General features: G+C 47.9%; 1 protein-coding gene across 2 annotated transcripts in view; it reads left to right on the top strand.

Moving 5' to 3' along the window:
• The window catches only part of PTPN4 (protein tyrosine phosphatase non-receptor type 4), a 2,055,941-nt gene that overhangs the window by 1,982,590 nt on the left and 58,602 nt on the right, over positions 1-14,749 (top strand). For both annotated transcript variants that reach the window (XM_069616750.1, XM_069616749.1), the window contains one exon: positions 2,758-2,893. In XM_069616750.1, coding sequence (XP_069472851.1) covers positions 2,758-2,893 — 136 coding nt within the window. The remainder of the gene's footprint in view (positions 1-2,757; positions 2,894-14,749) is intronic.

The following is a 14,749-nucleotide window of genomic DNA, read 5'->3' as shown; positions in this document are numbered from 1 at the left end:
AACACACATGGGTGCTGGTGGTGGCCTGTGCTGGCGTGGTTGTGGGGATGCAGGCACATACATGCACATATGGTGGCACTGATGGGCATTTAATGCTGCCATGGCAGTGCCTGGCAAATGCTTTTCCAATGAATACACAAAAGCCAAAACTGCTGGCATTACCAATGCTGGTTTCTTCAGCAGTCTTGCTCTATTTTGCCTTCTTATTCATGCGCAGACGTTGCTCAGAGTGGGAGACGGAGATAAAAGAAGGCCAGCACAGTGCTGAAAGGCGAGCAGGCTTCTTCGGAGAAGGGACTAGAATGCTCGTGGCTGCCGCAGGCCTCAAAAGTGGACTGGCAGAACTTTAGCAGTTCGCAGAACTGCTCTGTCCTCTGGGGTCTCATTTTGTTTTTTGGCGACCGTATGTGCTTTTATGCCGACTGGTGGCTACACATCTCCAGATGTCAGGAGATAATGGGCATTTCTGAGATTCCTCAGGTTGGTGTACATTGTACCCCTGCTGGATCCACTACCAAGGGCAACCATTGGGGACAAATCAACTAAATTGTGTGTTGCTTAAAATGCTGTTCAGTTTTTTTTCTTCACAGGTTGTAGTGTTTAAGTTTTAAAACGGGTATGAATGAGCATTGGTGCTAAACATATTTAGTTTTGTCATACATGCGAGGTGGAGAGTAGACCCAGAACACACATTGACTGAATGTATAGCGTTGGATTATTTGATTGCTGCATTAAATATTTTGACAAATTTGTTAAGAGCAATTTTTTAAAAACCAAATGGTTTTTGGGACGGGCAATGAATGGCGAACAGATTACACTAATAATTGTAGTTTCATTTTGCAGAACTATTGGCATATTTGAGTGAAAAAGTGCACTGAAAGGTTTTCTGAAAACCAACACTGCCGTTTAAATAAACACATAAAATAAATATATGTATATTTAATTTACCACTAGTGAGGCCATTTGTGAAATGTCTGTGGGGTTACATAATGCTCTGAAAAATGCACTGTAACTGGTAGGCTTAGGTACTGGTGTCTCACTTCACCACCGCTTCATACATCTTGACTCAATCTACAAGCACCTAGTCGAGAGCGTCTGCCAACCAATCGGTAGCCAGGAACCTGGTTGATATCTGCCAAATTCTGACCACGTTTTCTCTGCCACCCGGTGTATGTTTATTTGGTACGTGCCCCAGACATCTTCTCCCAATACCGCTCTCCCCCATCGGAGTACTGCACTCCCACACCCTCCCCGCCCTCACATAACTCCCATACTCCTGGTCAGAACCCATTCGGACGCTGTGGCAGAGACCATGTTCCATGCCAGCCGCTGATACCAAGCTGACCAAGAAGTATAAGCCAGCTATCGGGTATCTGCACTTCCTTACAGCTCATCCCACTCCAGAAGGTTTGGTGGTCCAAGCCTCTACGGTGTGCTCATGGCCAGCTACGTCCACCTTCAACTTCACAACGGACAGTGTGTCCATCAAGACAAGCGCATTAGCCAAGAACATGTTCATGACCAGGCGTATGGATCTAAAGGCAATCAACGCCACTTGTGCCTTGATAGCTGAGGCGGCGGATCATCTCCCAACAGGAGAGATTAGCGATGGGTTTCTGGGCACGATAAATTATGGGAAAGAGGTGGCTTGCCAGGCCCTTGAGGCGGGTCTTGACACAGCTGATTGGGAACATCTTCAGTGCATAGGATGGCAGCATACCGCCACAGATCTGAGTTTTCCCCAAATGTACATGCCAAGCTGTTAGACATGGCATTTGATGGGACCACCTGGTTGGCCCATACTGATGAATCTTTGGAGAAATTCAAAGAATCAAAATTGGCTGCAAAGTTCTTGGAATGCAGCAGCCTGTCGAGCAGTCCTTCAGCTTCTCTTAGCTGAATCCCGTTTGGATTCTTCCCTGTGGCTGCTGAGCACAGGGGGTACAGGGGGAGGGTGGGGAACTCAGATATGTGGGTGCAGTGACATGATATATGTACTACTAACTTTACATCCAGAGTCGCGGAGTGGCACAGTTTAGTTATGATGTAGTCGACGGATGATGCTGAGCCGCTCTGCATCCACTGTCAAAAATGTTTCTGAGCAGCAGGCTTTGGAAGGATATCAGATGAGCAATGTGTGGGAGAAGAATCCATAGAAAGAACATCTTTACTGGTAAATAATTGCTCCCTCGGGGGCGTACAGAGCCGAGCCCTTGCGGAATCTAGGCTTGGCCCCGCAGGCTGTTACCTGCCCTCCCCACCCCTGAACGTGGGTGTTATAGCTATAAAAACAGGTCTGCCTTTTGTTTAAAAATCTGACTGCTTGGTGCACTGTCGGCTACCACTGTACTTAGCAGTGTAAATAAACAATTTATTTGAACTGTCTAAAGCATTCCTCTGCGAAACACATGTAAACAAGAATTCCTTCTTTAGTAGTCTGGGTGAACTAGTTTCCACACATCAAAGTCCCTTGCCAACCAAAATCTTGCTCTTTCAGCGCTGGAGTGGTACTGGGCATAGAGACTTTGGGGGCAGATCTGTTTCTATCATTTTTGCGAATTACAAGGTTCTTACGTTAAACTCAGTCAAATTCATAAGCTAAGTATGTATACCATTTTCAACTTAAAATTCAACGGCTGGCAAATTGTATAAGAGATGACTGCTGTGTTGAATTTGAGAAATAGTGTTAAACGTAAAACCTGTGCTAATTTAGTTGGAACTCGAGAAGCGCTTTAAATGTAACTATTTGTTTTGCAGTGCTGGGATTGGACGGACTGGTGTTCTCATCACTATGGAAACTGCTATGTGTCTCATCGAGTGCAATCAGCCAGTGTATCCACTGGACATTGTGAGAACAATGAGAGATCAGAGGGCCATGATGATCCAGACACCTGTAAGTGACCAGCAATATTATTTAGGATCTAAAAAGTCACATGTGAGTGCCTCTTGAATAGAATAGCTGATTCACCACTTTGAGATTTCATGTTTACTTGAGTCTCTTATTCAATATCCAATCAATAAGTTAAAGCTTTTTTTTTAGTTTGTGATTTAGGCTTTAAGTGACCATGTACTCAAGAAAACAAAATGGCAAGGACACCACAAAGTACATTTTCACAATATGGACATTCAACACTTGGAGTGCTATAGGTAAAGCCTAGGGGTCGTTGTAGCAGATAGTGCGCTAGTTAGTACCGCCACATAAATATAATTGCTAGTATTATACTGGTGATCAGAAATGCTGCGTTGAGACTCTTCGAATGGTACCCCCAAATATCATGAAATATATTGCAGAATGAAGGTACATTCAAAGCGCAAATCTCATGTATTTGGATTGACGGAGTTGTTCAAATATAAATTCACAATGATTCTGTTGTCTGTAACACGTCTTGAAATTTATTTTGCTAGTAGAAGAGTCAGTCGACCCCCTGGGTCATTGTCAAGGCTGTAAATGTGACAATATCAAAATAAAAACAAGAAAAGGAGGGGAAAGAAAACCCCAAAATATCACGATGCATAGCTAAATTACAAGCATCAACAGGTTGCGTGTGTTCATATAGTGTTTTGGAACGTTAGACAAACATATACATTGATTCATAGTATCATTGTCACATAACATTTGGAAATTATATAAGGTAAGTGGCCATACCATGATTCAGTTGATGGTAGGATGATGTCAACAGATGATGATATTGTCATAATGGAGATAAATCCAAAATTGTGGAAAAATTTTAATCAGAATATGATTTGAGAAATTGCTTATCATGTACTTTTGAAAAACATGCAAAATGGGAGCATCTCATGGGCCACCCGAGGTTCCAGAAGATAATGTAATGTGCTCCCAGAGTCAGGCACTTAGCCCAGAGAGAATACTGAAAGGATAAATCACCAACGTGAGCTGTGATAAGAGAGATGGGTATGGTGATAGGTGAGAGGACCCTATCTCTCCTACAGACCCTTGACATACACCTTTGCGGCCGCCCCCAAGTCATCCAAACTCAGTGAAATCCCTCTTAAGCCTACCATCCAAGGCACCACCTTAGAAGACATTTACCTGACCTCTCTCTTGCAACGGGAAACCAGTATGACTGCAACCGCCACTGCCCTGCGCACCCACCCACACTAATATCCACACCCCTCTCCACACCTCAGAATAGGGTCACCGCTATGCAAACCACACACACAATTCCACCCCCTTCATCCACCACACGCACCTCCATTACCATCGGCCTCCCTCACGACTCCCCAGAACAGAGACAATAGGCTCACCTCCCAATAAGTACCAGACACTACTGGACCCTGTCCTACCGTCATTACACACCCCTATCACCCACAGGGCTTCCCCAAGCAGATTTCAGCTCCAGTCCTCCCCTACCCTCTCGCCCACACCACCTTTGCACCCCCTACGTGGGGGCAGCCATCACCTTCTACATCCTCCTCGTCCCCCCCCATAATCCTCCTCTCTTCACAGCAAACGGCCAACCTAGCAACGGACTAACATGCATCCTAATCAATACCAGATCTGTTGCAAAACACTGCCACAATATGTGCAATTTATCCTCTGGCCCTGACATCCTCTTCATCACAGAAAACTGGTTCTCCTAGGACTTCCGGCCCATTGTGCACAAGGCCTTCCCCCCAGTCTACAACCTTATTATGCACAACTGAACCAGCAAGGCAGGCGGAATTTCTATCCTCTGCAAATCCTGCATATCCATTTCACACTTAGAGGAACAAGGCTGCAGCCCAGACTTTCAATCCCCCTTAGTGAAATTTCTCATCACCCCTAGACTCACTCACAGCTTCTTAATCCTATACAAACCCCTGAGCAACAACAGAAAGTTTGCCGAACAAATCAGCGACTCCTTAGCTGCCATCTTGGTTATGCACCCATTCCTCACCATTCCATGGGATTTCAATATATGGTTTGACATCCCACATAACCCCATGACACAACCAATCCTGGACAACCTGCAATTCTTTCATCTGACACAGCTGGTATCCGGCCCCACATACTCTGCAGGCCACACCCTAGATGCAATCTTCAGCTGTTCCGAATTTATGTCCACGCTCCCTCCTTGGCCTCTAATCTGGAAAAAACATGTAGCCATTTTCTTCACCCTCTCAACAGCAGACCCTCCTTGACTATCCCAGGACCCTCCTCCTGCTGCCCTCTATGGAACAAGATCAAAATAAGCCCGGACTTGGCGGATTCCCTGCTTGCTTACCTACTCTCCCTCCCACTCCAGTCGGGTCAGCTATCCATCAGCCATTTTGACCAATGGCTCTCTGAAGCTCTTAGCCTTCTCACCCCATCAGACCCTTGTTCATCAGACAACGTCCCTCCCACAGATGGTTCGCCCCTGTTCTCAAAACCACATGCTGGAACGCAGATGGCTGACAAACCCTTCGCCACAGAATAGAACACTACTCCCAACAGATCAAAGCCTACCAGGCAGGCATTCGCAAGGCCCAAACATTATTCTACTTGAATAGAATCAACAATACCCCTAACACGTGCTGGGAGCTCCACAAGATCATTTTAGAATTTAAGGCCTCTCTTTGCACCTCCTTTTCCCCACCCCACACCCAAGCACTTTTTTACTCTCTCTATGTCCACTTCCACAAGATAGCCCTGAAAAGAAATCTCTACATCGGCTCTAAAATAGCATCGCTCCTGCCCCACGCCCTGTCATCCTCTTCTGGGCTCTCGGACCCGCTCTTCCCTTCCTTCTCTCCTATCTCCCACCCTGAATTCTTAAAGCTACTAGCCAGCAGCCGTCCTTCAGGATCACTGCCCTTCTTCTCTTCTAAAGGAAATCCCTCCCTCTACCTGCGCCGGCAGCATCGCAAGTACAATCATTAGTACCCGGCGAGGGCGCAATCAGAATGAAAGAGCCATTCTGATTGGACCTCGCCGAGTCATTACCAGGCCAGGAATCCCTCTGGCGGGGTTCCACTGCCTTTGTCCCCGGCGGGGGGCGCGTGGTAACTCCTCAGCCAATGAGGATGCTCAAAGCGGGGCCATCCCCGCTCCGAGCCTCCCCACGCTGAGAGGCTGCCTTGGCCCCCCGCAGGGGACTCGGGTAAGGCTTTGGCTTTTTTTTCCCTCCCTCCCTCCTCCCACATCCCTACCCTCTCCACCCCACTTACCTTCCCCACCCCACTTACCTTCGATCACTTGTCCCCGGTGGGGGACGATGACAGCCTCCTGCCGTGTGGAGACTCTGAGCAGGGCCATCCCCGCTCCGAGCCTCCACACGGCTGTAGGCTTCTAACGTCCCCCGCCGGGGACCCAGGTACGTTTTTATTTATTTCAATTTTTTTTTGTTTTCTCCCTTCCCCTCCCTTCCGCCCTCCCAACCGCAATTACCTTCTTTTTTTGGGGGGGGAGCAGACGCACTGGAAACGCTCCTGTTTCCAGCGCGTCTGCTCCCGATGGCCGCCATTGAAAGGGAAAACGGACTCCGTTTTCCCTTTCCTTGGCAGCCATTTTCTTTGACATCTTTTTTTTTTCTCCCGAAACGCTGCAGCGTTTCGGGGGGAAAAAAAAAATAGCTTTTAGTGCCCCGGTCACGCAGTTTTTGCGGGCCGGGTACTAATAGCTATATGCCCCTCGCGGCGGGGTCATTTCCGGCTCTGGTAATGTCCCGGGGTCTTCGTTATATCACATCATTATCGCATCAACTCAGTGTCAAAATCTTGCTATCTACACCTACGCATTCTCCGTTGCATCTTTCCCCTACCTTGCCTTCCCACACAGTCGCAGCAATCGCGACCATCATCCTCTCTCGCCTAGGCTATTCTAACTCCCTATACCTGAGCGCTTTTGCATTTTAACTTAGAAAATTCTAATGGTTCCAAAACACTGGAGTTGGCTATTTCTTGCCCTAGGCCACGGGGAACACATCACACCTGCCCTCTGTGTCCTTCACTGGCTACGAATCGGGCGACGGTCCACCTTCAAGGCTATGTGCATCACCCATCATGCTCGGCATCCACAACACAAAGCTCAACCCCCACAAGCCAAACGAAACCTAAGCTTGGGTGCAGCCCTCCTCCTTGTCATCCCTGTCGGTAAATCGACCAGAATAGGGGGAACCTCCTTCTCCATCCAAGCACCCACCATATGGAACTCTCATCACTTCCTGCATCTGCCGCATAGAGGATCACCTCGCCTACCGGAAGGCACTCAAGACCTGGCTCTTCCCTTCTGCATCATGACTGTCCCAATCCACCTCATGGGTGAACTATCACTCCCAGACAGGTATTTGGGGGCATCGATGAGTCACGTAAAGTGTCCGCAAAACAGTACTAAACATGCACAAAAAGGATTCCAGTCAATCCGATCTGTACTATTATTATTATTATTCAAGTATTTGAGTGCGGACCTGGCAACAGAGCGCTATACAATCATAGGGGGAAGAACATAGTGAGGGAAGCATAGAACAAATGACTCAGGAGTTAATGGGGTGGGGGTGGGCATTTGGCAGCATGAGGGAAGACAGTGGGGAGCAGATCACGGAGTCTCAGATAGGGTGTGGAGTGCAGGGTGTTTGACCTAGGTGTTAAGAAGGAGCCATTCCTTTAAGAGGAAGTTCCTGAACTGTAGAAGTGATGGGGCAAGTCTGATGTTGACAGGAGGAGGTTCCATAATCTTGGAGCATAGACAGAGAAGGCTTGTCTTCTGGCTCTTTCCTTCAAGCACTGTCGTAATTCAAGTTTGCACATTTCCTTATTATTGGTGGATCGCAGGCCTCTGGAAATGCTGAGTTAGCTTAGTGAGGTAGCTTGGGGACTTCAGGATAACAGCCTTGTAAATGATGCAACAGGATTTGAAAATGATTTGGACTTACAGTGGGAACCAGTGCAGTTCAATGAGGATCAGGGTGATGTGGTCGAACCCCTCAGTGCAAACTACATATCGGCCATAACTCACTGGTACGTATCGATCGCACTACATCTCAATGGAAGATAGCTGTAGCCTTCCTGGGGCAGGTCACTCACCCACATACATCTGCAACAATCCCCTACCCAAACCCACATCGTGCATCAACACTGCCACTAGAATGCAGCTAAAATGTGGTCTACCTGGGCACACAATCAGTCTTCCTTGACCCGCATTCTCTTCTGACACCCTATTGCAGCACCCATCCACTAGCCGATCTCCATGGTTTGCTAGCTGGGACTTAGCTGCCCCTTCCAACCTTCATACTGTCTGAAATGCATGCATGAATTCTAAACTCCACTTAGCAATTCTCATACCTCAGACTTCGGCCCTCCAAGGGCGTTCACCCACAGCGCTTTTGAGGCCATTCCAATGGCACTAGGTGCTATATAAATGCCATTTAACATAACATATCTTTCAGGTCATTACAATATGCAACATCGGATAGCCATTGTTCGTATGTAGGTCATGGACCATGAGACCATAACATAACTTACTCCTACGACCCATTGCCATTCCTCCATACTGCATGGAAGTCCCTCGCTAGGGACGGGAGACTGAAACTTTTTCACCAGGAAAAATCTTCTTCCCCTTTAAATTTAAAGGCGCATAGGGGCACGGCCCTGGGAACATGCGCTCCCCTGACTCCACCCACCTGCACCACTCCCCAGTCCTCTTTTCCTCCTTGACAGGAGCGGACCGCTTTCACCAGCGCTCCTGGGTTTGGCTTTGGCCTTGTAATTCCATGCGCTCTTCCACAGATACTGTCTTTTGGTCTTTAATCAGGTACTCGATCCTCTGGCGCCATACTCCTCCCCGGCGCATGTCGATCGATGTCATTGTGCTTCAGCCGGTGTCCATCCTGCAAGGGGCTCTTCCCTACGTCGGACCCCCATGCTCTTTGCCCCCGCTGCCTTGGCCCTGAACACAGCTGGGAGGGTTGTATCGCATGTGATGCACTTACTCTGTGCGCTCTGAAGAACAGGTTAGCTCCGTGGAGGGAGCTCTTCGAGCGGTCGCCTCAATAGGACTTGAAGAACTTCATCAAGCACAAGTCAAGGCCTAAGGTAGGGCTGCTTTTTTCAATCGCACCCCGCAAGGGCGACTTCTTTTCCAGGAAGCGTCCGAGTGGGAGTGACCATTCAGGTCCTAGTACCAGCACAGGTACCAAGGCTGCTTCAGCTACAGGTCGAGGGGTCGCTAGATCCTTCTGGTGGCGTTGCTGAGGGACCGCAATGTTGTTTTACTGGGGGTCCACCCGAGGGGGGCTATGCCCTACTACCGGAAAAATGTCTGGGGGGGTGCCTGTACGCACCACTACCAGCGACACAGCCGAGGGCACTAGGTCTACCAGGCCTTGTCCTGAGGTGCAGGGTAGGCCTCAAGCTCCACCGCCAAATGTTCAGGACGAGGCCGGGCCCAGCTTGGCAAACACCACGACGAGGGCACGTGGGGAGCAGGTGGGAGTACGAGTGTCCAATTTTATCCTTCAGCGTAGCAGGGAAGATGAACCATGCAACCAGCAAGTTAGAGTATGCACAGGCCCCAGCAGCCACCTGCTACCATGTCCTCCCACCTGTCACCCCACTGGCCTGTGAGGACAGGATTTTTTTAAACGTTCCTCACACTTATGCGGTCCCCTGAGATGGGAGCCATCCTTCGGGATATGATCAGTGACATGCTGCCTCTAGTGTCATTCCTCCTATGGCTCCAGCACCTCAGGCCCCTGTGCAGCCCCAGCTGCCCACTCCGGGTCCCTCGATTCCGGATTCCCTGCCTTCTACAGTTCAGGCGGTTCCACACCAGCCTCCACAGCAGCCTCCGGCTCATGTCTCCACACCTCAGCCTTCTGCGACCCACACTCCCCCACCTGCTCCGGACCAGCTGGACACCCTAGTGGACACCGATGAGGAGGAGGACCCTGACACACCATCTTCAGGCAAGGCCTTCCATGAATGACTCACAGGTTTGGCCGAATACTTGGGGCTTCCACAACCCGAACAACCGGAGGTGGGGTTCCTGGCCGAGGTCCTTGTTCTACTCCCCCTGGCTAGAAAGGGCATCTCTGTGCAGAAGGACGTTGTCGCCTTGACCAAAAAGGGATGGCTTGAACCCCTACCAACCGGCTCCTCAAGGCCAAGTACAGGCAATTGGAGGGTCATCCCCTCTTGCCCTCGGCACACCCTCATCCACACTCTTTGTTGATTGTGCCGGCCTCACTCTACTCCAAGCCTCAGTCATCCTCGGCTACCTCGTCTCCGGCGCTTCTAGGCAAGGAGGAGAAGATCTCGGAGGCTTATGGAAAGGAGGTCTATTCCAACGCCTCACTACACCTTTATCAGTCTAATGCAGACACCATGCTCACAGCCGTTAATCGGAGGCTTTGCCGGAAAATAGCCAACTTTCTTCCAGAACTTCCAGTGCACAGTCGGGCACGTTTCAAGGTGGGGCTGGCAGAAGCTCAAATGGTGGCTCAGGACATCATGGCATTCACCGTTGAGCATATAGACACCTCAGGCCGTGCCATCTGCATCGCCACGGACATGAGCAGGAATGCCTGGCTACGGGCTATCAAGTTCAACCCGGATGTCCAGGAACGCATATTGGACCGTCCATTCGAGGGTGGCAACCGATTTCAGTCCACCACTGATGAGGAGCTGGATAAGAAGAGAAACAGTTCCCAGACTGCAAAATCCTTATCTATCCTCACGAAATCCACACCCAAGATTTACAGCCAGACGCATCAGCGTGCCGACAAGGGGCGGGCCTTCGGCTGGTTCAGGGGCTTCCAGGAAGAAAGGTCAAGACAGCCGGACCGGTCTCCAAGTCAGCACTGGCGTAAACCGCACAAGGCAAGGAACAAGAGCTTCCTTCAGTCCCCCTCCTCAGCCCCAGAGGGAAATAAGGCATGACACGCCCCTCAGGGTCCACGTGTCTCTGGTGGGGGGGGCAGGCCCTCCACGCACAATATTGGCGCACGAGGTTCGCGGACCCCTGGATTCGGTCAGTGGTGTCCACGGGCTACCGCCTACCTGTTCCTCCGTCTCCTCCCTCCTGCCCTCCACTTCCGCAGATTGGGACAATAACTCTGTTGGGGGAAATTCGATAACTCGTAGAGAGCCAGGCAGTGGAAGAATTCCCAGCCTCCCAGCAGGGTATGGGCTTCTACTCCAGGATATTCGCCATACACAAGAAGAACAGGCCTGGCCCGAGAGTTGTGTTGGACCTTTACACCTTGAACCTGTCCCTCCCTCTTCAAAAGTTCAAGATGGTTACCCCAGCACTTATTGCGGAGACACTGTGCAGGGGAGACTGGATGTGCTGTACCTACATGTCCCGATTTGGCAGCCTTATCAGTCCTTTCTGAGGTTCAGGATCATGGGCTTTCATTTCCAATACGAGGGTCTACCTTTTGGCTTCAATTCACCCCCATGGTCTTTACCAGACTTATGAATGAAGTGGCAGCCCTTCTTGGGGCCCAGGGTCACCATGTCTATCCATAACTAGACGACTGGCTAGTCAGGGCGTGTACCCCAGAGGCGGTCGATCACACCTCCTCCGCCCTCATGAATACGCTACACGAATTGGGATTTTCCATCAAGCTCAAGAAGTCAAAGCTGGAGCCGACCCAGAATCTAATGTTCTTGGGCCTCATCTAGGATACGGATCTAAGTGATCCAACTGTGGCTGATTTTGCCGCGGTCGGAACGTTCGCATGAGAAAGGCGCAAACTACCAAAAGTTTGCACCTTTCTCATGCGAACACACATACATACTACGGGGGCTGCAGTGGTTTCCCCCGCAACCCCCGCTCACTATACTATGAAGTATAATGAGCGGGGTGTTGCGGTGGAAACCCCTGCAGCCTCTATTTTTTGTGTTTTTTTTCTCAATTTAATTTTTATTTTTTTTGCGGGTGTGCTGCAGGGGTGTCCCCCGCAACACCCCGTTCACTATACCACACAGTATAGTGAGCGGGGTGTTCCGCAGTCTTTTTTTCTTTTTTTTTTTACTTACCTGCAATGCTACCACCAAATATTCGAACTTTTGGTGTTCAAACCTTTGGTGATAGCATTTTTAGAACTTTTGGTCCTTGCAGACCTTTGTCGGTAAAAAGGTAGAATCCCTAGGATACAAGCACCGAGAGAATCTTTCCCTCAGAGGACAAGATCACTGCCATCAAGAGGGCCACAGTTCATTTTCTCAGCAGAGTGGTTACCTCAGCATGGTGGTACCCAACACCTCTTGGGGATCATGGTGGCATGTCTGCTGGCAGTGCCATACACAAGGCTCCAAATGAGACGATTGCAACTGCACTTCACAGCCTCATGGAGTCAGGAGCAGGGTTCCCAGGCGGAATTCATCAGCATTCCTCCCTTTCTCCACCAGGACCTTGTCTGGTGGAGCACAGATGACAACCTGAGGATAGGGAGACCTTTCCGGCAACCAGCCCCTGCAGGTCCCCATCACCATCACCAGAGACTCTTCCTTGGAAGGCTGGGGAGCCACCCCGCAAAGTCACCACGTCCATGGAGTCTGGTCCCACCAGGAACAGTGGGCCCATATCAATTGGCTAGAGCTGAAGGCTATCTGGCTTGCTCTCAAAGCCTGTGGAGCAAGAGGCTATGTAATCGTACCAAGCCACACAGTCGCTCTCTGTTTGCACCCAACACGGGATGTATAAGTTCAAAATTTGTAGAAAGCAAGTGAAACTTTTATATTCAATGTAAACAAAAATTCAAAAAATCAGAGCCATAGTTTCTTCATCGTGAAAATGTTCATCCATAAAGGTTAGTCTTCAAATTAAATTCACTAATAATTTCTTAGTGAGGAAGCAGTCAACATATACACCATCTTAGATTCAATTGCCAATGCATTTGAGTTTCCTCCTTCATCAGGGCGAATCTTGTATAACACAATATGACCATAGGTGTGCCAAAAGCACAAGGTAAATAACAGAAAATATAATAAAGATTGCAAAACATACCATATTCACATTGTTGTCAAATGTCACCAACACACAGGTTCCAAAATGAAAAAATGAAGAAATATAATGTACATGTTAGTTAAATAAGCCTGGTGAGAGTGTGTAGTCAAGGTAACCTTTTGTCTCTCCTGGTTTCTAATTTCAACTTTGTTAGTCATTATTTTCTTAATGCTAATTGAAATTAGCCAGGCAGGGTTTCTTTAACCTTTTCTTTATCTTATTGTAATGTTTGTTTTCATTTATGGCATTACCAATATACTAGTTTATTATTATAGGAGACTATTCCTTATCATTCACCTTTTTTTATTCTCTTGGACGCGTCGAGTAATACTATCCCTAGTGTGACGTCCACTGTACCCATGATCCCTCACGCGTGTAGGAGCCTCAGATTGTTTTTTTCCGCCATACTTGTCGGAAGCATAGTTCCTTGGCTTTTAGCCATTTATCATAACTTTATCAAAATTTCCCCGTTCTCAAACCCCACGTCGAAATTCGACGAAGACCTACGCCGGTACCTGAGAACAAGGACGAACAGCTGTCGAGACTACACAACAGACTTTGGGCCCGGAAGGCCTCTGGCCTCGGCTCCTGCAAGTAGGGAGAGTGGGGGGTGGACATACTTGTTTTTTCCTACTTATACCCGCCCGCTGCCAGGTTTTAACATATGGAGAGTACTCCATTTAAATTCTGCCCCAAGTGCAACCGTAAGTTCCCCTGGGTAGATGAACATAACCAGAATATACTAAGAGGGGACCCCTTCAAGTTGCTTACTCCCTAAGGTAGTAGAAGCTTCTCTACCTTCAAAGAAGGGTTTACAGAGACAAAAGTACAAATAGCATAGGTAGAGAAAAATGTAATCAGCTACACCAACATGTTATCACAAAATACAAATTGTATTAATCATCATTAAAAAACATCATAAAAACACAGATGTTAAAAAAGTTTTAAAAAATGCATATATAAAGTACAAGTGACACAAAAACTCAATGGTAACAAATCAATTGTGACAGTTAAACATCAGTCTTTGGCTAGACTAGAGCGCAACTCCTGTGGTACAACTTCATATGACATGTACAGGAGAGGAAAAACCTTATGGTCAATGGAGACCCAGATACACAAACCAGATGTTCTAATAGCTGGTGTAATGCCTCGAAATGTTTCAGTTCATTTATTTTCATTCGAACTTTCTTCAGGAGGATTTTTTGTTATTACGTCACTTTTCTTTTTTCAATCAATAGGGCACTTAACATATTACAGTGCTCAAACCAAAACGGTGCTGCTGAAAAAAACATTAAAAATAAAAAAGTGTGAGTCTAGATATTCACTGCAGCAAAAACAGATTCAATATGTATAAGCGAGGAAACAGAAAAAATAAATACTTCTATTACCTAGCATCAGAGTGGTAGTGATACAGGAGAAGGCTAGAATGAATTGCAACTTCAAGCAGTTAATGCATTTTTCATAATTCTCACTATCTGAAAAAAATACGTATAGGTTGAATCAATCAAAAAAACACTACTCATGTACAGCCTCTAAAAAACCATCTGTTCACATGTGCCGATGCATCCCATCTAGGGCATGTGCCAAAATGTTAAACCTCATGTTGCAAAACGATGAACAAAAACTAGTCAGGATGTTAGTAAAGGGAAAGGAACACCCTCCCAAGGACACAGAGAGTGAAGTCAAAATAAATTCAGCACTAGACACAAAATGTGAAAAGTAAATGTGTCCCCAAACTATCCTGGATCTGAAATAGCTAGACACAAGTGTTAGAGGGGGAAGAGGAAACAAAGAGAAAACTCACCAGGAGCCCTGTAA

Source organism: Ambystoma mexicanum, chromosome 9 (assembly GCF_040938575.1).
Source record: "Ambystoma mexicanum isolate Mex_15411 chromosome 9, UKY_AmexF1_1, whole genome shotgun sequence".
Classification (NCBI taxonomy): Eukaryota; Metazoa; Chordata; class Amphibia; order Caudata; family Ambystomatidae; genus Ambystoma; species Ambystoma mexicanum.
This window is presented reverse-complemented; position numbering and strand designations above follow the sequence as displayed.